Source organism: Hermetia illucens, chromosome 2, assembly GCF_905115235.1.
Source record: "Hermetia illucens chromosome 2, iHerIll2.2.curated.20191125, whole genome shotgun sequence".
NCBI lineage: Eukaryota > Metazoa > Arthropoda > Insecta > Diptera > Stratiomyidae > Hermetia > Hermetia illucens.
In genome coordinates, this window is record NC_051850.1 from 173,910,123 (window position 1) to 173,936,165 (window position 26,043).

Consider the following 26,043-nt stretch of genomic DNA (forward strand, 5'->3'; position numbering starts at 1 on the left):
GCAAATACGTCGTCTACATACCTAAACCATACTTTAGGCATTATTCCTCTGGATCCAATTGCTTCTTCGATTGATGACATGAACTTTTCAGTGAGTAATGGCGAGATGGGGTTCCCCATCGCTGCTCCAGAAGTAGTTTTGTAGAATCTATCCCGAAACGTAATATAGTTTTCATGCATGCAGAGCTTGGCAAGGTTTTCATAGATACGGACTTTTCTTCTCCGTGCCAGGCCAGATCGAAACTAGCTCAGACATCTCTCGAGTTCGAAAATTGACTCTCTCACCGCGTGTTGGGAAACAATGCCTTCACATCGAACGACACCTTCAGCTTCAGCTTCTGTATAAGCTCATGGGAGTTAGCAACTGAATACTTACTATTCGTCGTCCCAAGAATGTGGCAGTCATTAATCAACCACTTGGCGATGTTGTACGTCGGTGAGTTCGAGTCCGCAATGATTTCTCGCATCTAGTTCCCTTCCTTGTGGATTTTCGGTTGACATCTGGTTCTTGGAAGCACAGGATTGGGCATTCGGAGTCGCCTAATATTCGGAAATACCACACTAGCTCCCTTCAACGCTCGATCAACCCTTTTGAGCGGGTTGTTCCTTAATTCGAAGAAGTTTGCACTCTCCAGTTTCCGAAAAACAGCCTGGTCATATTTAGCTTTTTCCATAGCGACGACATTGTTCCCGTTGTCCGCCTTGAAAAAGTATAGCGGTTTATCACGAAGTTCGCGTATTGTTGTTAAATCAGAAAGGTTAAATTTTGATTGGTTGATGCCATCCACCAGCAGTAATCTTGCAGTTCGCATTTGTTATAATTAAATAAGTAAAAGACTTCTAACCACAAAGTAGTATTCTTTGTCAAATAATAGAAGGGTATAGGTGAAAACCCCTTTTCTTTTCTTGTGCTTTAATATAGGTACATAAAAGTATTAATCAGCTATGAAAGCAATTCATTGTAACAGACATTCCTTTTTGATTTCCTAACGATCAAGGGCCAATGATATTGGCATGTATCTACAGCTCCGTTGTTGTGCCACTTCCTGGAGATAAAAGTCCATAGAAAAGTAATCTATATTTTATTATTTATCTTTATTTGTGTAATAATTTTATAAATTCTATAATTACAATAGTTTTCTTTTATATATTATATAAAAATATTATTCCCCACACTCATTACATAAAAGTCGTTATAAATTCAACTAAATTTTATTTTTTTTTTTAAAAGAAATAAAGATTAAAGCTCTTTTTGTATATTTTTACTATCCACCGACATCTACAATTTTATCGAGATAAGATATCGAAACTGAAGCAAATCATTATAATAAATTTCTCTTGGCATAATGAGCAAATGAAAATTTTACTAATTATAATAAATTATCAAACACCGTCGTTGCTAAAACCAGATAATGTCTAAATTGTTTTGTTTTGTTGTTTTTTGACTGATTTTAATTGATCTGTTCACTCATTACGAACTCATTGACATAAAAGATAGAATTTTATGAAATTCTTTGAAAACGATCTTCTTATCGGAAACCGGTAAATGTCAAAGTTTCAATACATTATCATAAAATATATAATATTTCAATACGTTTGCAAATAGATAATGGAAAAACTTTTTTTTCTCGAGTTTAATATTCTAGAAATATTAAAATATTGTGAAGTTATAAGAATCATTCCATGTTAATAATATTTATAATCCGTATCCACTTTAAACTTAGTGTAAATTAGATAAATTTTTATCAGAAAAAAAACTTCTTTTAGCTTTTGATTTTTACATGGAGCATATTGACCTCCCCCCCTTATCCTCAGCATTAAATCCGTTGAAGCGACTATACAACTTCTGAACTCTAGATATAATTACAAATGTACGCAAAAACACATATACATACATAATAGCATTCAAAAATATATATTTTATCTCTCTCTCTACATCTTAACCGAATGAAAAATAAAGAAGTAAACTTTTAGTTGTAAGATTTTTGGTTAAAACTATTTTATTTCTAAATGTATTTGTGTGAGCTTGTATCTGATTTCGTTTGTAAAGGCGACGAAAAGAATGTTTCGATGTATGGAACGATGTTGATATAAATGATATAAATTACTAATAAATTATATAGATTACAAGCAATTAGCATCGCATAAATATAGAATGATAGCCGAAGCGTGTCCACAACTTGCTGGTTAAATGATGGGATCCGTTTGCTATCATATTTGCATACGGAATTTCGTCTGTTGATAACTATCTAACTCATCATACTAATTTTAATTTAATAAGAAGAAAGCGAACACAAAGACAGTGATTAATTAGGGCTGATTGATGGTTTCAATTTTTATTTGAAACCAATAAATTTGTTTTGAGTGAAACGAAACTCAACAGCTACCTTTTGGGACACAAAATGGATTAAGATTAGGAAAGTAGTCAGATTTATAGATTGAATTAGTCTATTAATTTGAACGGCATTTTATATCTGTTATTCAGTGAAAACATTCTGCTACAATGACCCTCGAATAGATGTGGCCGAGCTGCGGATGTTGTGACGATCTAACTTTAAGTTATCTTAAAAAAGTAACAATTAGAAAAAGGCAACACCGTAATAAAATTTTCTCGTACCGATATCATATCATTATCTACTTTCTCTCGAGTAGTTTTCTTCGAAATTTTATTTATAATATTCTGGTAAGTTGTATAAAAGCCTTACAAATACGTATTTAATCCTTTTTCTTATGTTTACCAGTTTATTGAAATCGTTATCGTTTACGTGGAGGGAAAAAGACATTGAAATGATAGAAAAAATCTTTTTCGCCAACAATACTGGAATATTTCTCTTTATCCTTTTACAATTAACGGTATATGATTTAAATCACGTTTTATTATGTTAGGTTTTACTATTTTTTTTCGTAGTTATCTTTCGCATCTTCTATCGCTGCTCTATCGTCAATGCTAATTGCCTAATACCTTTTCTATAGTTGTTTTTTTCTTCGTTTTTTTAGCGACTTCTCAGTTGTTCTGTTTTGTTCATTGTTCATCAGCAAATTGTTAAAATTATTCTATAATTCCCGAGCTTCATTTTACGAATTGGATGCTATCAGTAATTATTGTAAACCTTTTTTTGTCTGTCTTAGTTTTCTATTTATAATTATTTTAGGTCCCCTACGATAAAAACGGATTGGTTGCTGCTACTTCTGGTTTTATCCAAGGCGTATTGTTGTTCTGCGGAATAAAGACAAAGTTCGGATTAGTCAGGCTAAAATTGGGTAACAAATTGTAAACTGCTGGAAAATAGATTAGAAGAGGTGTTAGCGAGTGATATCTAGTTCTACGCTACTTCAACAACCTTCCATAGGAGAGGAATTCACAGTTGATTCATTTGGGTGCAGTTAGTAGTCAAGTTACTTGAAATGTTTGAAGAAGTGAAATAGTAAATTTACTTTACCTTTCTGATAATTTAATAATGAAATCGTTACCTTCTGATTGTTGTCACTGAAATTAAGTTAAGTTAAATTTACCCGAGCACTGCCGTTAACTCCTACTTTAATGCTCTATAAGAAAGGATTTTTTGAAATGAGATGGAAAGGCTCCACTGCTCACTCCATCCCAACGTTTCTTTTTGGAAAATGCTTGACTAGAATTTTCAGAGGTATTGGAAAAGAGCCTAGACTTTGTCTCCTCCAGTAGCCACTCCAATGATCGGCAGGTATTGATCAAACGGGATCTTAACGACTGATTCAGATTTTTCAGAATTTTCGGTTGGGTAGTTTCTGAGAATAAGTCCGTTAAAGAAATGATCACTTTTGATCCCTCGCACCCTCCACCTTTCCAACAAATGTCAAAACTAAGACCAGCATCGAAAAGTACTAACGGAGACCTTTCATTTGATACCCCACATGACTATATTTGATGGAAAAAAAATGTATACCCCCTTAAATTCAAGGTAGAATTATGCAACTCACTGTATGCGTGAGCGTTTACAGTTTCCATCTATCCACCAAATTTGGTATCAATCGCTATAACCGGCCCCGAGAAAAATGCGTGTGACAGACAGACGGAAATGCCGACAGGCTGACATACAGGCAGCCAGACAGCGGAGCGGTGCAAGTGTGTTTGTCCGTGAATCACCAGGACTCAGGTTCGAACCCGAGTTAGATCGGAGCTTCTTTATCAACATCTTAAATCTTGGTTTTTGTTTGTATAATACTACGTATAACTTACGCTGCCACTCATTCTCGGGAATCGATCGCCACCCCGTGCTGTCTGTTCGTAAAAAAATTACAGCTTATTTTTTTCACAAACAACATGGAATCTAGTGTAACGGTAGGTAACTAAATGGATTTGTAGACGTAGAGTATTTGAACAAACAATGGAAGGTGAATATAATCGAACGTTCGAACGTCAAATGGCAACACGATATTCAGCCTGCTTCCCACCAGTAAGGGTGTCAGCGAGAAGACGCCACTGGTAAATATTGGAAGCGACCCATCTAAGAGGAGTAATAAAGTAATAGGATCGCCGACAGCAAAGCCTGGTAATGCTGACAAAATTAGCCAACGCGCCTCGGTAAAGGATGCGAGTAGTGCGTCTAAGGGGATAGCAAAGTTAGGAACCATGATAAAAAATATTATGGAGTTTGTCAATGCTCGACATGATGGCCATCACGCAATTAAAGACCAGGGGCGTGCTATTACAGCTGGGTATCTTGAAGCACGAGAGGGATTAAAGGAAAGTAATGGAGGTAAAAAACAGGGAGAAACTGCAGCACTGCAGTCAACCCCAAGAGTGCTCCCCACTACTATGGATGCAGTAGCACAAGGTATACTGGGCACAAAGCTGTTAGGTGGTGCTAGGATGAACTTAAAGGAGGTTCTGCATTTAAAGGGATATCGATATGGAAGGTATTTCGGAATCTAGCCATCATATAGTGGCAGCCTCTTATTTTTTCAGATTTTTCGGTTCGGCAGTTTCTGAGAATGGCCCTGTTAAATAAATGATCACTTTTGACCCCCCGAACTACTCGCCTTTCCAACAAATGTCAAAGTTAAAACCAGCTTCGAAAAGTACCAATCGAGACCTTTTATTTGATACCGCACATTACCATATTTGGTGAAAAAAGTGTACACCTTCCTTTTGCATGTATGGGGACCTCCCCTTAAATTTGACGGAAAAGGATGTGACTCACTGTATGCGTGGGTGTTCACAGTTCTCACCTTTCCACCAAATTTGGTGTCAATCGCTGCTACAATCTCCAAGAAAAACGCTTGTGACGGACAGACAGAAAAGGCCACTAACCGCGCCAAACACTCTACTTGGACCAAAGTAGAAAGTAACAAACGGTTTCAAAGGAGAATCAGGCCGGACGCGCTGATCATAACAAAAACCAGCGACCTGACGTACGCGGAGATTTTGCGTAAAGTAAAAGCGGATACCCCCTGACTGAACTGAGTGATACGTTACGCGTATCAGACGTACGCAGAAAGGTGAGCTTAAAGAGGATGAAGATGTAGGCGAAGGCCTACGGAAAAAAAATCGAAGTGTCATTAGACGAGGCTGCAGCCATCAAAATGAGCAGAAATGCGTGGTGATAGAATGCAAGGATTTGGATGAAGTCACCACGAAGTCCGAGATCTGTGAAGCCTTGCAATCTCAATAACTACAATCAGTGAGTGAGGCCCACGTGTTACAACTTAGGAAGGTGTACAGTGATACACAGATAGCGTCGATAAATTTTCCTGTCGAAGCAGCAGAAAAGGTGATAGCAGATGGGTGGTTTGAGGGATACGAGAGCAAAATCAAGTGCATAAATGTTTTAAGTGCTGGCAGTTCGACCACATTGCGAAAGCCTGTACCAGCTCGCAAGACAGATCTTGGCCTTGCCGCAAGTGCGGAGAATAAGGCCATTTTGCGAAGAATTGCGACGGAAAGCCCAAATGCGTGTTCTGTGCCAAAAAGAAAAATAGCGACAGTGCCCACATTGCATTAAGCAGTAAATGTCCAGTGTTCAGAAAGTCGTTCTAAAATAAGTACAAATGAAGTTTATGTAACTAAATCTGTCGAGTGGCACAAGACCTGCTCTCCCCGAGCGTATTCGAAAATAATGTCAACATAGCTATTGCATGCGAACAATATGAAAATCTGCATAGCGGAGCTAATCAGCAAAAAAAGGAAAGACACAACCGTGAAAATTAAAGTTGGTGGACAAAGAATTTACTCCCAAGAGTTGCTTAAATATTTGGGAGTAATGATTGACAAAAGGTTCAACTTTAACCCATTGAGTGCGCTGCAACTAACGCGTCTTCCATCGGTGTAACGATCTGAACGGTACTACCGAACATTGGTGGATCAAGACAAAATCGACGTCGTCTTATTCCAAGGGTAGTTAGTTCCGTCGTACTCTACGCAGCTCCAGTTTGGGCAACTGTTCTGGAAAATAAACCAAACTGCGGAAAACTAGGAATGGCGACTATTGACTAAGTGCACTTCGGGTATGCCGTGCTTATCGAACAACATCAGGAGAAGCAGCATATGTACCGGCAGGGAAAATCCCCATAGACATCTTAGCGAATGAAGGTCGGCGTCTCTACAACAAAATGTATGCAATCGGGGAGTCTATTGTACTGCAACGGCAACTAGCACGCGGGGAATCCATCGCAGAATGGCAAAAGAGGTAAAACGAGCCACAAACTGGCCGTTGGACCTACCGTATCATTCCACACATTCGAAGATGGATTGAAAAGAGCCACGGGGAACTAAGCTACAAGCTAACACAGTTTTTAAGTGGACATGGAGGTTATCGGGCTTATCTACATCGATTTGGACACGACGTTTTGTTTTACACAAATCTTTAAAAAACCACTTTGCCCATATATTCTATGCTATATCTAGATACAATTGATACCAAAAAAAAAATCGATTCCTCGAATTCGACACACGGGATGACCCCCTTAGGTATGGATTTACAGTGAATCCGAATAAAACCACGAAAAAGGAAGAAACAATGCTTTCGAAAGATGGGGGGAATGATTGTTCAATTTTCACAAAAAGTTTTAAGTCTAATTTTTGTGTAAGAAACACAGAAATAGATGGCTCCACCTGTAAGTGCTAGTCGATTTTGACATATCTAAAACGTTATGAACGAAGCTGAGACATATTGGAAACAAACCCCTTTGAAAATGTCTGATTTTTTGTCAAATAATCGTAATTTGCGAGAAGTGTTACTTTACTCGCGCATCGAGAGTTAGAAAAACTTTACGGAAGTGTTGCTCGAAGTGAAATAACGTGCCGCGATTGGTTCCGTCGCTTTAAGGGAGAGTAGGGTTTTAAAATTTATTTTTTTTTGTCTTAAATGAATGCATAATATCTCAATGTTGTGTCTAAATTTCGTCGATCGGAGTAAAATTTCCTAATTTATGACTATTTTTACATCTGTCGAATTTTTCTACCTACCTGACTCGAGGGCGCTATTGTTAAAGCTAATTACCATGCAGGCATGGCAAAAAGCTGCAGTTGCTAATGCACTGGATTCGTTCAAACATTCGTATAATGATCTTCTCAAGGATGTTTTGGATATCATCAAGCCCATCTATGAAGATCTGAACAAAGATGCCCTCCTGGAGTGATATGTCGGAGGCTTTACACAGAACAACAATGAGCGTTTGAATCAGCTTATTTGGAAAATCTCACTAAAACACTTGGGTGGAACCTCTGCCATCGTTGAGATTGCAGCCTGCATTTTCTTATCTAACATTCATGCAAGACATGGGAATCAGTAGTGGACCAAACGCTCATCAGTGGTCGCGATCAACTGACTCCATGCGTATAGGCCGATCAGAAGAGGAAGCTGAAAAACAAACAAAAGAAGGCAGGATTTATCGTGGACAGAAGCAAAAGATGCTTTAGACACCATGGATCATTGCAACATCCTTTATCAGACTTGGCATCGATGATTCAGTGTAAGGTAAGCCGATAGAAATCGCTTATGATCGTTAAATCCCAAATTTTTTACTGTTCAAAATTTTAAAGCGTTTTTCGCGCAACTCACGTTTTCCAAGTCGGTGCCCCTCATAACTTCAAAACTACTGCATCAATCGTTTTGAAATTTTGAACACTATTTCTGTACATAATTTACGAGATAACGTTGCAAAGTTTTTTTTAAAATTTGTTAATATTTTTCATTTTACAATAACAAATTAACCGAATTGAAATTTTGACTAGACAAGATTATAGAAAATAAAAGGCACTAAATAAGTGCTATGACTTTAGTTTCATTGCATTTGGAACGCTAGGTGCCTGGTCTTGCCTATCCCTCCCCTAAATGAAGATTTTTTCGGCCTGAAGTATACGCGATCGCAGGAGCCACTGACGAGTGATGGAAGGGCAGACAACTGTTCTTTTAGAACAGACCGGGGAGAGCACTTTAGTACTTTCTCTTTTTTGTCGGGAGTGGAAGACTTTTACACTTTGAAATTTATTTAACTTTTATATTTTGTTTATTTATTAAATAATAAAGAATATAATATATACAATGTTAATAGTTATGCAGGAATTTGTTTTATTTCCTTCGTTTTTTCTGTTTTACGTTTTGGACGACGTCCGCACTCTCCGGCGGTCTAGTCAAGAGTTCCTCCTCCTCAATGCGGCGACAGAGGCGAATTCGCGGTGGCGCTCAGGTTGGCGCCTCCGATGTGCAGCCACACATGTATGTTAGGTATTTGGTATCTTCAGTATGCAACGAAGGAAACGAGACAGTCTCTCAGCATGTGTCACTAGCTGCTCCTCTCTAGCAGCACACTCGCACCATCATGCCCTCAGCCTCTCTCTACATCTACAGCAAAGTCTCCCTTCACTCCACCATTCGCACAAACGCAGATCTTTCAATCTGACAAACTGGGACGAATTCCAACGCGACTTAGACAGCGTGCTGGGCCCTCCCCTGGACAAATCGCGCATACACTCTAATGCTGAGTTAGATACATATGTCCGGAAAGTGAACTCTGCCTTCGAATCAACAATCGACAAACACGCCCCAGTTAAAGAACCTGGGTACTACAAATACGGGTGCCTTTCCCCCTCAACCCTACTCCTAGTCCGCGATAGAAACAGACTACTGCAGCGCAGGAAACGTTTATTTCACCGGTCACGGAACAGATGCAACGCTGACTACCGTCTCCTCTCCGAGATCATCAAAGACCTATCCAACAAAATCAACGGAGCTATTCGGTCCGAACTGAATGCGTCCTACAAGAAACTCCTCAAATCCCTCAAACCCGGCCCACAAGTTTTCTCAGTAATTAATCGATTGACCGGAAGACAGAAAAAACATACTAAATTCCACCAAACCCCGATAAAAATAGGTAACCTCCAGTGTCACTCCCCCGAGGAAAAAATATCCGCCTGTGTAGACTATTTCAGCCACTTATTCAGAGCAAAATCGCCAGTGGACCCCATCTGGAACTCGGTGGTCGCCAATGCTGTCAGCGATAAAAGGCTGAGCTTGGAAGGTTCTTACCTTTGCCCTTTTTTTCTCCCAGATGCCCGGCTGATGTAGTCAGAACAGGCCCGTTCGCCCCCTTCTTTACCTCCCTAGAAGAAGTTGAACTTGCCATCTACCGGTGCAACAATAAAAAATCTTCGGGCCCCGATGGCATCTCGAACTTTGTTCTGCGGAAGTGTGCGCCTACCATCAGTGATCGGCTCGCCATCCTCTTCAACAACTGCCTGAACAACGGCCACTTCCCGGTGGCTTGGAAATCCGCCCTCCTCATACCTATCCCTAAAAAGGGGTGCTCGGGCGATCTCAAGAATATGAGGCCCATCTCTCTTCTTTCCAATATCGGAAAAATCTTCGAACGTATCCTACTAAGTCACCTCAATAGACACTACTCCGCCATCATTCCACTTAACCAATTCGGCTTCGAAAACCACAGATCCACCGAGCAGGTAATCATGTACCTGCAAGACCATATCCTCAATCAACTGGAAAACAGGCATTGCACCGTAGCCTGCGCCTTAGACCTCGAAAAGGCGTTTGATTCTGTTTGGAAAGAGGGATTGCTCTACAAACTAATCCAGTCCAATTGCCCCCTCCCCTTATTCAGAATCCTTGCAGATTTCATCTTCAACAGAACTTGCCACGTGCGTTTTGATGGACTACGCTCCAGCGACTTCCCGGTAAATTCAGGAGTCCCCCAGGGATCTATTCTAGGCCCCAAACTTTTTAACATTTTCCTCCACGACATTCCCCTTCCTCCCGTAAACTTATCCCTCACGACAACGGCATTTCAGGCAGACCTCCTCCCGCCCTCTTCCCCCAACGACAATGATCCTCCCGCATCAGGAGGGATCCTCTTCGCCGATGACACCATCCTATATGCGAGTGGTCTCAGGCCCTCAATAGCCTCCCTCTCTCTCAATATCCTAACCAATAGAGTCATCGCTCATTTCAACCGGTGGGCCCTCACCGTTAATTCCCTTAAGTCTGAGGTTATTTGCTTCAGAAACCCCAGTGGGAAGTGCCACTGGCGCACAGTTCCAGAAAGCAAAAACCTGCAGTTACGCATTGCTAAACACACTCTCAAGCCGAAATCAAATATTAAATACCTGGGAATCTCGCTCAGCAACAAACTCAAATCCAACCCCCACGTCAGATCTGCTATCGCCAAGGCCTCTAAGGCCTCAGCTGCCCTAAAAAACCTCCTCTCATCCCGGGCCCTGTACCCTGCGACCAAAACCCTTTTATACAAGACTCTCATTCGTCCAATCCTGACCTACGGTTTCCCAGCATGGGCTACCATGTCTCCGAACGTAGCAGAAGCCCTCCAACGCTTTGAAAGGACGATAGTCAGGAAATGCACGGCCAAATACAGAAGGCCAAATCTAAAATTCCACCAAAACTCTCTTCTGTACGACCTTTCCGGGGTTTGCCCCATAATTCACGCACATGATCAAGCTGTCGCGAGTCAGACTGAAAAAGTGGCTGTCCCACCCTAACCCGCTGATAAAAAATCACGCTAAACGCAATGCACTATTACGCGAACAGAGGAACTACGTGTCAGGGCCGACTCTCCTCTCGGACAGTAACTCTCCTCTCAACCACCACGCCTCCCCTCCCTCCTTCATCCCCTCCTTCTATCAAAACTCCTCCCCGGACTTTCACAGAGGCTAACCGCGTAAGCCCATTGTTCTGGCAGTCAATCCCCCGCGCAGATGTAGATCACCTACTATTATTTTTTTTCTTTACTTAGTACAGATTAAGACAATAGACACTAATTAGCCTATACATAATGTAATATCGCCAAGCATTAATTTCTTACCTAAATTAAGATCCCTCTACCAATTTAGCCCCACAATACATGCCCCGCAATCCCACAGCCCTTTTCATCCCTCCCCCTTGGGTCACTGTCCTCGCACAGGCCCAAAACGAGTAAAAGGTAGCCCTTTCTCAGAATGCTAACACCATTGAGAAAGGACTGCGCTTTACTCCAATTCCGTTAATCAATCCTGTCCACCGGTGCCTAAAAACTCCCTTTCTCCCGTTTCCCAGTAAGGAGTACTATTTTGTGTTATGTTTGTTTAGTCGTAAGTTATAAATTATTACTAGGTTTAAGCACATGCTAAGTCAAATGAGCACTGACATGCACCACCTTCTCACTTTATAACATGTAACCGGCTAGGCCGGATATCTCCGTAGGTTAGCGTTACATACTTAATTAGTCACGCTTGAGCTTTTAAGTTATTATTCCTTTGTACAGCACATGTATTTCTTTTCTTTGCTCAATAAATAAATCTGAAATCTGAAACGAGACAGTTTCCCTCATGAAATCGGATTAGAATTAGAATGGTTCATTGTACAGAAAAGTTTGTAGCTGGGAGAATAAATTGCTTTTAAAGAACCTGAATTTTTCCTGTCTAGATTTGGGGCAAATTCCGGTGAGTGATGCTTTAAATAAACCAATGTTATTTTTATGGTTGGATACCAGGTACTGGGAACTTGTACTCGTACTTACCTTCCCCCACTTTAGAGAATAAAAACTTATCAACTATCCTGGTCCGTGGACTAACTATTTATATAATTAGTACGAATCTTCAAACATTTCAGTAACTATAATTGATGGCATGCAATAGTAGAGAATATTATTATTTTACCCATATTATTTAAGCGTCCAAGCGTCCATTGTGGGCTACAAGAATACATAAGTCACAATCAAAGTTTATGTTGAAATTCAAATGGGGGCTTTCAAAAAAAGTTACTTTTATCATTCAAGTTTGCTTCAAGGGAGCGAACAAGTACAAATCAATCAAAATCAAATAAACGTGAGTTACGTTTTTAATCATTCTCAAACGTTTTAGTTGCAGAGCGTTGATTTCTAGTCACACACTCGAACAAAATAAAAATTGTTATGCATACGAGTATTAAGCTAAAAAAAAATGCTGGTTTTGTATGCTTCAGTACAATGGATTGAATTGCCTCTTACAGTAATGTCGTCTGTAAAACTTTAATGACTGGAATTTATGGAATTTTTGCAATCTAAATCTAAATAAGTGATCGTACCAACTTTTTATACATTCTTTCATGTTTTCAAACAAAAAATTACTCACATCCAAATAGTTGATGTTATCGAAACTTAAAAGAGCACTATTATTCGCGATATTGATACTGGCATTGTTGTGGTTGGTAGGAATCAAGCCAGTTGCAGGGACGTTACTATTATTTTGACTATTATTGTTTATGCAGTTGATACTATTGTCGAACAAATTCATATTATTGCTATTCATTGATGTGATATCATCAAAATTTGTACTAAGGCTGATGCCGTTGTTCTGGTTGTTGTTTGTCGTGGCTAATTGATTTGATTCATACTCAAATAGGAACTCATCCAACTGCATTGGCATATTGCAAGCAGAAGAAGAGACAGAAAATCACGCATGTTGGTTTTCAATTTCATGTTTTTTTTTTAATTTTTTACGAAACGAAAATTTTGTTAATCAAATCATGTTTGAAGGAATGAGTAGAAATGATATTGTTGAGAATGTATGAAAAAATGAGTAGAATTTTCTAATTACTAAAAAGTAAGACGAGACTTTTTCGATGTAAATTTAACGATAATGTCGAGAGGCATTCACGTTTTAATTCAATTATTCGAGACAACAAATTTAACTATTTTTATAGACATCACAAAATAAGGCAATTAATGTTATCAGTCCATTTGATCCTTCTTATTCTGGTCGAACTTATTCGATCTATTGAAATGCACGCAATATGTGCAACAATTCACAAATGTACATAAGTTCTCTAATCTTCAATACAAAGAGCATCAAATCCATTGCTGGAATTGAGAAGACAACCCAGATGATCACAACTAGCATGAGAGAAGATATCGAAGAAAGCTGTCCACTGAAGATGCCAAAGAAGGGTAAAACACCATGGTGGAGCTCGGATTTGGCAAAACAGAGGAGAACGACAAGGATGCTCCTTAATCGTGCTCTGAAGGGTGAATCAGGCACTAGCTGGAATCGCTATAAAGAGGCACAGAAGGCTCTAAAGAAGAGCATAAGATCGGCTAAACGATGATCTTGGAGATGCTTTTGCGAAGAGACTAACTCTCTTGAGGCAATCTCAAAGCTGAAGCGGATTCTGGTCAAAGAACGTAGTCAGAAACTGGGTTATTTACGTTTACAGAATGGGAAGTACACAGAAAGCGATGAAGAAACGGCAAACCATTTGCTTGAAGTGCACTTCCCGGGCAGCATCCAAAATCTAATCTCGGGGCCAACAGGTGCATACAGCCCTCAACCGAGAGATTGGAATCTGACATGCAAATGGGCTCTTTCCATAGATACAAGTCTGCAGGTCCGGATGGCATCATCCCTGCGCTAGTAATAGAAGGAATGGATGCCCTGGATCTACACATTCGGAATATATATCGCGCATGCCTAGTACACGCTTATATTCCAATTAAATGGCGGGATGTGAAGGTGTTGTTCATTCCCAAACCAGGAAAACCCACCTACCCAGACGCAAAAAGCTTTCGACCGATCAGCCTAACATCCTTTCTGCTAAAAGGACTAGAAAAACTAGTAGATCGGTTCATAAGGGATACACACATTCCTAAGTGCCCACTTCACCATAGGCAACACGCCTACCAGAAAGGCAAATCAACGGAGACAGCACTCCATGAACTTACGGCAAAAATTGAAAAGGCGATGTCCGAAAAAGAATACGCCTCAGGCGCATTTATGGCCATCGAAGGTGCCTTTAATTATGCCTCATTCGCGGCAATTTGTGATGCGGCAAGACAGCATTGAATCGAACCGCTGCTAATCAGTTGAATCCTTCACATGCTAGAGTGGAGGAAAATCAACATATTGGTCGGCTAGAAGTCTATTGAAGCAGGATGTCTCAGGGGCTGCACACAGGGAGGGGTTCTCTCTCCACTGTTATGGCTCTTGGTAATGGATACCCTGCTGTGGCTCCTGGAGGACAAAAAAGTCTTCGCACAAGCATTTGCGGACGACCTAGCCGTAATAATTACCGGCAAGTTTGCGGACACAGTATGTGACCGCTTGAATGCAACTCTGCATGTAATCCACAGTTGGTGCTGGACTAGTTATGTTCACTAGGAACGTCAGGTGGGGCAGCTATACGCTACCCACCTTGGCAGGGGCGGAAATCCAGCTGGCACAAACAGTCAAGTACTTAGGAGTACATTTCGACTCCAAGTTAACGTGGAAGTATCATATCTAGGAACAATATCAGAGATTGCTCTGGTGCTGTAGGAATGCGATAGGTAAGATCTGGGGGCTTTCACTGAAACGGATATACTGGATGTATACATTCATAATAAAACCCATTTTGATGTATGCATGCATCGTCTGGTGGCCAAGACGGAACTTTGCTAACAGCAGGAAGCTGGTAACGCAGATTCAGAGACTTGATTGCCTATTAGTAGTATTAGTATTACTGGAGCAATGAGTACTACGCCGACTGCGGCACTTGAAGCTATCCTAAATTTACCCCCCATTCACTTGGAGGTGAAACGGAAAGCGGCCAATGGCGCATATAGGCTCGATACCATTGGGGCGTGGAAAGGCGGCCAATCAAACAGTCATGCGTCTATCTGGAAATTCCTTGAAAAACATCCGGTAGCCCTGATGCCGACCGATCATATGGTTTCCAGATTCATCTTTGAAAAGACATACACTGTCGTTATCACCGAAAGAGAAGAATGGTCGACAAGTGGCCATGAGTCTTTTCAGATTACAGACTTAATAATCTTCACCGACGGGTTAGTCATGGAGGATGGATCGAGCGCAGGGGTGTTCTCGGAGAATCCGATTATAGAACTGGCTCGACCCCTCGGAAAAATGACGACCATATTCCAGGCGGAGATATATGCCATTTCATTGGCAACAGAAGAATGTCTGCAACAAAAATGGAGGGGTCGCACCATTCGAATCTGTTCCGACAGTCGGACGGCATTATCAGCACTAAACGGCAACAACATATCAAGCCAGTTGGTGTGGAGTTGTCATCAGGTGCTGCTGAAACTTGGCCGACTGAACGAAACATTCCTGATGTGGGTGCCGGGGCACTCTAACATCGCTGGTAATGAGGAGGCTGACAGACTGGCTCGCCGAGGGTCTGGATCCACAATAGTGGGGCCAGAACCAGCTCTTGGAGTAGAGAAATTTGGACTCTTGCCGGCCAGCGAAAATCCTTGTGAAAGAGCCTAGGGCCACTAGAGCGGCATTTTTGTTGTCCCTTAAGAAGTGGGACATGAAAACCCTGCTCCTTAAACTACCATAAGGAAAAGATTGGAGTTGTGGTTTCGGCTATGTGCAGCCAATGTGAGGAGGAGGAGGAGATGGCCCTGCACTTTTATGCAGCTGCCCGGCATCCTCAGATCTCAGATGAAGACACCTTGGCAAGGTTTTCTTCAATGAAGAATATGCACAATCTCTGCCTCTGGAGAATGTTCTCAGATTCGCTAAAGCCTGCCAACACCGTAGGCGGGAAGCCATTGAATAGGCAACTTACGGGGATAGTACAATGGGGCTAACAATGGCCTGGGTGCTCGGAGCTGCGGCTTCTCCCAGTTAACTAAACTAACTAACTTAAAGTCAAAGAGAAGCAACAATGAAATACATCTTTGCAAACAAAGGTTTAGCATGAAGTCTAATAAAGTCAGCCCGTTTATTGGCGATAAACAAAATTCATGGTACGCTTGAAGGAGAGGCGATGTGATTGAGTTAGATTATTTCTTTCCATTTAAACATGTTGTTATTAAAGTTAAATAAATTGCATTAAATCAAATTGCTTTGTTGTTCAATCAACTCTTAATTACTTTTTTTACTAAGCAACTACTAAGTGGGTTCGAATATTGGGAGTTAAATTGTTATTATATTTGTGGCTTGAGAATAATTGCAGGATAAAACCTCAGTCCTTCAAGGCCAATTTTCCATTACCATTGTCACAATTCAGTATGATTCCAATAAAACAGCTGGAATAACCCGTGCCACGTGTCAGATAATTTCCTCAAAAGCACGGTTGCAAACAGCTTAATATTTTTACTGTGACTTATTTCAATATTTGCAAGCAAACAGACTATCTGAGAAATTCGCAAATGTTACATATTTGAGATAGTAAAACTATAAACCTAATCGTGACGATTTATAGTCCCAAGTCGAGAAAGTTTTGCGTGTGAAATTCTTAGACAAAGCTGACGATTTCGCATGATACACACCTTCAGAAACAGCTTCTATTCGGTTAGGTTCAATAGTGGAATCAGAAGTTTGAATTGAATAATTTGACGATATTGACTACAAAAACGAAGCCTTTAGTGGTTACAAAATCAAACCGGCAATTGTATTCGTAGTTGTAGTAGTCAATTGACATTTGCTCTTTTTTTGGGTGGGATAGGTGAATGCATTTATGCACAGAGTGTTGGACTCCCGCAACAGTACATTGTCCAACTACCAACTAACCACCCCCCGTCGTCAGAAAGCTAGCCTGGAACTGTTTGTCACATTACTTCGGGCTAGTTCACGAACTCTCTCACCTTGCGAAGCCTTCAAATCAGGGAATTTCTTTCACCAACGAAAGGGAACTGTCAGTTCAAGAAACTCCCTGCCGTCCCGCTCCTCCACTGGTTGAGCTCTATCTTCTTTGCAACGAGAAGGACTCGAACGTAATGGGCAATACGACTCCATCTGTCAGCGCTTTTCAGCATCTCCTTGGCAATGTTGTCTGGAGAGAGATCCCCGGTGTTTAAATAGAGCTGCTGACGAATCCCATCCCACCTTCCACAAGGGAAAAAAGGTGTGCTGGGTGTCGTCCACAACTCCATTGCAAAACACACAATCCGAAGATCGTTCCTTTCCAATATTGTGTAGATAAGACTCAAAACCTCCATGCCCACTTAAAAACTGGGTAAGGAAATAGTCAATCTCCCCATGCTTCCGATTCAGCTCCTAATTTGCTAATGAACCGCGCAGTCTATCTGCCTCTAGTTTCATTTTGCCAAAAGAGTTGCCAATCATCTAAGGTGCGTGGCTGTTCTTCACGAGCAATCACCTCCTTTGCGCCTGTATCTGGTTTAACGCTCCTTAGCAAGGGCGACGGAGATCACTCAAGCAATCACCATCATGGCCGGTTCAGCGGCAGTCCGGTAAGCAGAGGTCACCTGCAAAGCCCCCCATTTCTGCACTTGCGCGAGACGCTTACGATGGACCTCCTTGCCCAGAGCATCAGCCTATACCTCTGCACCGTAAAGCAGGACTGGCTGCGTTGAACTCATTAGGAGACCTCGCCTGCTAGACGTAGGACCCCCAATATTTGCCATTACCCTACTTAACGTCGAAACTCCAGCTGTAGCCTTGTTCGCTTGTGCTTTGATTTGCTCAAAAAAGCTCATCTGTGAGTCAAAAGTCAGTTCAAGGTACCTTACCGCTGGTTTTGACTCGATTATCGACCCGCCGGACGATATGGGACGCAGGGTCGAAATTATCTTTTTAGCCAGAATGACTACTTCGGTTTTTTCCAGTGCAAGGTTGAAACCATGCCGAGTAATATGCGCCTGTTCGACAGTGCGTCCAGCAACAAGCGCCATGACATCATCTGCATAACTGACCAGGGGCCACTCTTTTGCATGTCGAGTTTAAGTAGACTAATATAGGAAACGTTCCAGTGGTCCGGCCTTAAGATGGATCCCTGTGGTACCCCCCCCCCCCCTTTTCATAGAGCAGGGAATGGTTCCTCAGATAGTCCCTCAATATCCGCAAAAGTTCGGCACGTGGAAAGTATTGTCTAGTGTGCCTAGAATGTCTTTTCATCTGACGGAATTAAAGGCGTTTCTGACGTCACGCATTATGAGGAGCACCACCCTTCGAGTTCAGCGACTATGTGCCTCCGCTCGACGAACAGCATCGACAACTTGCATGACAGCATCAGCTGTGGATCTTCCTGCTCTAAAATCGAACTACCGTGGAGATAAGTCTTCAGCAGCACGTATCGCTTCAGCGAGTTTACTTCTGATGAGCTTTTCGAGCTTTTTTCAAACTGTGTCAAGTATAAAAAAGTGTGAGGTATGAAGACGGCAGCTCACGGTCGCCTTTCCTTTTGCTGATCAGCGCAAGCCTGGCCACCTTCCAACGAGAAGGAAAACTAGCCTCTTTCAGGCAAGCGTTGAGTGCGTGGAGCAGTGTCTGCTCGTTGTTGGAATAGCAGTTTGTATACTTTTGTTGGAATACCATCGGGTCCTGGCACCTTCTTTTTTTTCATAAAGAGGACTGCCAGTTCCAATCCTTTTATAGAGAAAAGTGGACAGTCCTTGGCTCTCTCCGCGCCGACGTCTTCATGCCATACAAGGTACACAGGGAATAGTGCTCGTACAATGCGATCTATCTTCTCGGCCTTAAATGAACAGGGTTTCCGCAGAGCCCCGATTTCTCGGGTTACCAGTTTATAACCGAGTCCCCACAAGTCCCCATTCACCTCGTCGACCAAATCCTGCAGGCAGCGAGCATTACTCCTGTTTACTGCGCTGTGAAGTCTCCTTTTGGCTGATCTGTACTCTGTCATTATTGTACATGCCTCCTTCTAGTCATTTAGGAAATTGTGTTACATGGCGGAGTCTGTGACACTACTTCCGGAACTCTGCAATTTCCGCCGTCCACCAATGCATAGAAGGTTTGCCACGCCTCGATGCCCTCCTGGGCATGTAAGCTCCGCAGACCGTCCGTCGTTATCAGGTTCATAACTGAATCTACAACAGTGTCAGCTGCAGCACCACCACCCCCAGGAGTACCCTTAAGCGCGACTCCACCTGTTTCCAGAGTTTCGACAAACTACTCGGTGTTCACCTTCACAACCTTCCAAGCACAGAAAGGGCGCCGGGGTGACACACACCGGGAATTTGTGTTAATTACTTCGAAGGCAATGTATTGATAGTCACTTGCCGAGAAATCTTCCAAAACTCGCTGCCCGTCCACCAGCGACACCAGTGACTCCGACGCGAAGGTTACATTTGCAATGCTTCCATCACAGCCTGTTCGCCGGAACATTGGGGTGGATCCGGTGTTTAAAACTACCAGTCCTGTTTTCGCCGCTATTTCGAGAATTCGTTTCCCTCTGGAGTCTGGGTGAGGCATGTCCCATTCAAGTGCCCTGGCATTGAAGTCACCCCCGACCAAGATAGCGCCCTCCAGAGCATCAAGCCTGCATCGTCTCATTTGTCGTAAGATAGACAGGCCGTTCCTCGGATTTGGGCAAGAACCCTAAGGAGGGTGCCATCCCGAACACAGATGGCAGCGGTATCTGATATGTCAAGGTCCCATGAAGCTGGGTCCTTGTTTGGATACTACTCACTGATTAGCACTAAATCAGCTTTGGTCTCCGCGAACTACGCTAGCAACTCATGAACAATTGAAGACTGGACACCGCCCTGAGCTCGTAGTGTGCGCAAAGTTCTCATCAGACGCGCCACAGTCTCTGCATAAGACGCAACTATCCTCTTCGTTGCAGGTGTTCGCCTTATGGCCTGCCTGACCGCATTTGCGGCATGTTGACCTTCTGTCAGGTCCCCGACACGCTGCAGACGTGTGCCCATAATCCAAACATCCAATCAATTCTGATTTTCACGATGATTAGAAGTTGCCTCGCGTATTGCTCCGTAACTTCCACCACAGCGAGTTTTTGACTTCGAGAGTTCGGAGAGGTGATACCAATCCGGACATTGCTACCTCCAGACATTCGCGTTTGATGGAACCTTCTATCTCGCTCTTTTCTGTGAGACAGTCAAGGTTTTGGATTTCCAGAGAGCACATGGGTTCCAGGCTGAAAACCAAAGCTTTCTCTTCCAAAAGGCTATTTCACAAAACGTAACTTTATTTGTTGTCCTGGGGCCCTTAGTCAAAATTGTTTTTATGTATTTCATTTTCGTTATATTTCTATTCGTTTTTAGCAAGTTTGATATAATTGTTCCCAACAATTGTAATGCATAAAAGCACGATACAAAATAGTTCATTAGCGGTTCTTAGATTATTGGCCGCCCAGACACAGGCAACAATAAATTTAGCAAACTATTACGAAGTCAACGGATATAGTGTACTTTACAAGTGCTAAGTGTTCCCACAACGTTGCCATTATTTGTTTTGAATAATTTTAATGTTAATCATGTTGCACGTTTGTTGTTCGAAAACTACCTTCATTTTTAACATATCCAAGATCGTTAACCTTCCATAGAAACAATTATTCAAATGAACTTTTTGCCTTATTTTGTGATCATTTAACTGCAATTATATAACTATTCAAAACTTACCTGTGCACTTGTGTTATTTGAATTGACTGGTGCCCAGGGGTCTTGGTTTAATGTTACAGGGAACGGTTGTTGTTTCAATTGATTTATGGACGGAACCTGAAAATAGTATTAAAAAAATGTTTATGAAGATATATGCTCCCCATATATGTAGATATAGTTATCTTATTACCGTTTGTTGTTGCTGCTGGAATAGATTTGGTTTCGCTGCCGGCACCAGATTGGTATCACTGAAGGGATTATATGCTGCTCCCGTTCCATTATTACTCACAGGTGCAGCGGGTTTTATTAGATTATCCAAATTGACTAATGATGAATTTTCACCTAGGAAGGATTGTGGTGACTTAATTGGTTTCTTTGATGACAATGGGTCCATATCGTCAAGTAATGATGCTGTAAAAATATAAACCAATGAAATGTAGCATGCATAATACATTATTTATGCTGTTCAACTTACAATTATTATTGTTAGCGCCATTAGAATTGGGTAGTCCAGTCTTATTTCGATTTGTTATTATATCAAACTCATCCAAATCCGATATGGGTGATGTAATTGCACCAACAGGTGAAGGCCTCGACTAATGAGACACGAAATTATATGTTAACATGTGTATATTTATCTGAAATCTATAAAATTCTTACTTCCAAATTATTAGTAGCCCATGGGTCGGCATTAACTGAAGTATTAGACTTTGCAAGCCACGGATCTTCGATAATTTCCGTTTTTTGAGCTGGTTTCCCACTTAGCCAAGGATCAGTTGGTGGCGTGGATACTCCTTTTCCAAGCCAAGGATCTGTTGGAATTGGATTTGATAGGTTTCCATTTAAAGCACTTGTGGGAGTCGAATTATTTTGTCGCCACGCGTCATTCATTGTGTTGGATGCGAGTCCTGGTGACTGGGTACGTTGTGGTAACCATGAATCGGCTGTTGCACCAATAGATACTGGTGGTCTGGGTGGTACTTGCCACGGGTCTACTGGTGGTGATGTTGCTCCGGACCATGGATCTGATCGCTGAGAAAGAAAGATACAAATGAATTACAATTACCCGCCATGAGAAAACACAATGTTTTCATATTAACAAATTTTAATTTTAGTTTGGACTGAGATCATGAAGGAGACTTTTCTTTCGATATTGTCATACCATCTTAAATGGATATTTTTTTCAAGTAGCAAACATGTTCTGGAAAAGCTAATTTTAAGTGGAAAATTAGAAGAGCCCGTTTATCGCAAGAGGCTTCTTGAAAGCGTCAGGTATGATGCAAACAATTGTTCTTCATAAATCTTATAATATTAAGCGATTGGAGTGAACTAAGACGGCAAGCAAATATTAGTTTCTGTGAGCCACATTTGAAGAATACCAAGGGAGGCCCAATTCTAATTTGACAGTTGCTTTCGTCAATAAATATGCCGGTACATTGGCCGTGATAGAACAACATTTTCTTCCCTGCTATTTTGCGGCCATTTATTCTTAATTGGATGATCCAAATTAGTAATCGCCAGTTATGCTTCTTTTCTTCATTAAATAATTAAAATAAATGATTCCATGAATATCTCAAAAAATCCTGGGCAAATGCTCTTAACGGACTGTTGGGCCTCAGGATACTTCGGGCGGCTACTACCAAGTTTCTTCTGATTTTGCAAAACAATCAAATGGATATTTTTTTAAATTTTCCGATGTCATGGTTTCGGAGGGAAGTTCTCTGTGGTTCTCTCTCTCTGCTGGCCACGCTTGAAGTTCGCCAATCTCCGTTTCATAAGTGGGTAGATAGATATGTTCAAGGAAAGATGTCATCATCCATTGAATTTCTCCACGTCCTCCGAACAGGGCAGCATGAAGAACGTCACCGATAACAAGAAGTAATAATATCAGTGACAGGATGCAACTTTGGCAGACTCCGCTTTGGACTTCAAAATGCTCGGAAATGTTACCTTGGTGTAGCACGTGACATTTTACGCTATCATATGTCGCTCTGATAATAGCTATTAGTTTCTTCGGAATGCCACTCCTATGTAGAGCCCTTCAGATACGCTGCCTGCTCACGCTACCGAAAGCTTTCTCAAAATCGAAGAAGGGCATATGCAGCGAAGATCTAAATTTCGTACACTGTTCCAAAATGATCCGTAGGGTGTTGATGTGGTCGATGCAGGAGTATCCCGAGCGCTGCTCTCAATCGTTCAAACTTTCGAGATGTTCTTTGATGCGCTCCAGGATTATTTTAGCTATTATCTTTGCGGCGATAGGGATCACGCAGATACCCTTCCAATTATCACACTCAAAACGGGTGGCCTTTTTTGCAATTTTCATGATCATCGCCTTCCTCCACCTCCTGGAAAAGGTCTCGGATTCCCAAGATTTCCATACGAGTGGAAGTAGCAGATCTGCAGTAACTGCAGGTGTAGCGATAAATAATTCTGCGAGGAGAACGTCAAGCCCAGCCGTTTTACTCCGTTTGCATGCATTGATGGCCGAAGTGATTTCTCTTCTGCTATGGAGGAACAGTCCGTATCCACATGTTACGGTGACTAACCATTTCATCCACAAGAGAAGGAATGTCACCGGAGGTAATACGGTTAGGAACCCTGGTGAAGTGGTCTTTCCACCTCTTCAGTTGTTCGTCATCGTGGATGAGAAGCCGTTAAAGTCCTTCCTTTCGGTCATCGGAAGGACCATATACAAGGTCTTTCGTGAAGTGAAATCATTGCTATCTGCGGCATCTTCTGCTTCCCTGATCAGCACAATAGCAAATTCTCTTTTGTCACATTGTATATTACAGTGAACTTCTCGGGGGGAACAAAAACAAAACAAAAACGATTTTATCAAATGTGGATTCTGCAGCAAAGGGAATTGGCGCTTCCCCTTCGGTTGACTGGAATCAGCTCGGTGTGGAGATCCGCAACAACACTTTTCCAACAATCAATTACTGCTCTGCGTACAATGCAACATATAAGACCTTACAACACAACACGAACACAAAACATATGAGACTCGTGGTTGTTCACCACGGCCATTCGCCCATCATACTACAGGAGGAGGAGGAACTCCCTCCTTCGTTGTACAGTACGCCGGATAGACACAGAGGACGTAACACCGGTCCTCTCAGTCTGGTCCACACAGAATACAACCCTGACTGAAGGCAGGCTCTGTAAGAAGAGGAATTCATTCAAGCTACCATGCCCCGTCAGGAAGAAGTCCATGTATTAGGCCCAAAGTTCATAACAAAATTTTCTCTGGCAGAAACACTTTCCTCTCATCTAAGCTGCCACTTAGATGTTGCATTCTCGTCTTTTGACTGCAAGCGGACCTAACCCTTCTACTTGATCCGCAATAACTATAATAAATCGGTTTGCATCAAAGGTACGCGCTTCCTGTTCTTGTGGGGGGTATTGAGCTCGATCAAATGCGGGCATAAGCGAATGTGTTCCGCGATTGTGACTGCTAGGTATGTCACTTTCTGACGGTATCTGAAATTTACTCTGTTTGAATTTACTACCGGCGGACGACGCAACGACTACTTTCAAGGACCAACTTGCTCAAGTTTAAGTCGACTGTTCTCCTGAACAAAAATGAGGAAATCATCCTCGTAAGCAACGCATTCAACCATCGAATTAAGCTCACTCATCATTAGGTTCCATATAAATGGAGCAACTATTGATCCTTGCAGGCAGCCGCGCTGGACTCGTTGACATCTTGGACGAATTCTTCTTTCCTACTGTGGAAGTAACTCTTCCACAGAGATAATTCATAGCAGTCACGCTAACGAAGGGGTAATCAAATGTGCCTTTAAATTCTACAAAGGTTCCAAAGACAATAAGGTTTTTCATATACATTAAGGCGTCGTTGGTGGACCTGGCAGTACAGAAGCTTTACTGACTCTCGGTCACCAGATGGGAGATTTTCATCCATAATCCTCTTCAGGATCACAACCACCTTGGCAGTCTTCCAGAATGCTCCTCGTAAACAACAGTCAACCAGACACTGGACATGAGATGGAATGGTCCGTCAGATAGCTTTGCATATCTCGCCACCCGTCTCATTCCAGTCAGACGACTTCTGAAACCAGAGCCATGCTCTTCTCGATCTCATAACACCTCAGGGAAGAAATTCGTTCCTCACCTTCAGCGCAACCGATAGGCTTGGATTTGGTGAATAATTTGTAATGAACTTAGCGGAAAATAGGAGGACCAGACGAACATCCTAAGTGGCCGAGAACGACCTAGAGGGAAGAGCTACCCCAAAAACCGAAAAGTTGGAAAAATTGACCGTGAAGGTCCGCCCGCAAAGACTGAAGTTCCATCAAAGTGCTCGGTTAACACGTCCTTGCACGGCTCTGTGCTAGCCAGGCTCTGGAATGTGAGCGCTTTGGTGGAGGTTTACTCTTTGTGGGCGGACCTTCACGGTTAACTTTTAGGTTTTTGGAATAGCTCTTCTCCCTAGGTCGTTCTCGGCCACTTAGGATGATCGTCTGCTCCTCCTACTTTCCGCTAAGTTCATTACAAATGGCGCCCAACGTGGGACACGAACCCACTACCCTGAGATTAAGAGTCTCATGTTCTACCGACTGAGTTAGCCAGGCGAAATCCGAAGCCAAGCAACTTACGGTGGCTCCGGTACCAATCAGTCCTGAAACACGTTCACCCAAGATTGTGGCATCCGCATACGGGCGAATGTCATTGCTGGGCCGACTTGTGAGAACGGCAGAGTAATAGACACGACGGTTGCACATTATTCGCCGCCAATATTGACGTAAGCGAAGGGTTGAGCGCTTAGGCTTTTTCGTCGCCATTTCTGCTACTCCAAAGATCAGTTCTCTGACCGCTTGGTATTGTTGCAGTCTTAAGTGTAACGGCCTCAGAATCGAAAGCATGGGTTTTCTTGAAATGATAGGCCGTGGGGTCAACTCCGGGTAAGTCATATTTAAATCGTCGGGCCGCTTCAACACGGAAGGCAGACCGGGAGTCATGGAGACTAGTGTTGAGATAGCAAATGAGGTTTGCGCCTCCCTTCCCCGGGGGAACTAGTTCTCCAGTTTTTTTTTGTAACGAGTATTGTCGACATTGTGGCTTCATGATGTTAGGAGTTCCACAGCCAAAAACGACGTAACTCCCCCACGCAATCTTGCCATTGGTGTCCCAGACCCCCACAGTTCCAACAACCCTAGGCTGTACAGCTCTGCTTCGTGTATGTCATGGCAATCCGGGCTGCCTCGTTCACAAGAAGGTGCGATTGCGT

The 26,043-nt window shown here is 42.2% G+C and overlaps 1 protein-coding gene across 9 annotated transcripts in view; it reads right to left on the reverse strand.

Annotated features, from left to right (window-relative positions):
* Positions 1-1,214: 1,214 nt before the first annotated feature.
* LOC119650219 (epsin-1) overlaps positions 1,215-26,043 on the reverse strand; it is a 64,160-nt gene continuing 39,331 nt past the window's right edge. For 7 of the 9 annotated variants that reach the window (XM_038052794.1, XM_038052790.1, XM_038052795.1 and 4 more), the window contains 6 exons: positions 21,453-21,824; positions 21,268-21,388; positions 20,983-21,203; positions 20,814-20,909; positions 12,595-12,876; positions 1,215-3,216 (listed from right to left, as the gene is read on the reverse strand). In XM_038052794.1, the coding sequence (XP_037908722.1) occupies positions 3,157-3,216; positions 12,595-12,876; positions 20,814-20,909; positions 20,983-21,203; positions 21,268-21,388; positions 21,453-21,824 (1,152 nt within the window). In that variant the 3' untranslated portion in view covers positions 1,215-3,156. Of the gene's footprint in view, positions 3,217-12,141; positions 12,177-12,594; positions 12,877-20,813; positions 20,910-20,982; positions 21,204-21,267; positions 21,389-21,452; positions 21,825-26,043 lie in introns of all 9 variants that reach the window. The other 2 variants (XM_038052799.1, XM_038052798.1) reach the window with 2 other exon arrangements.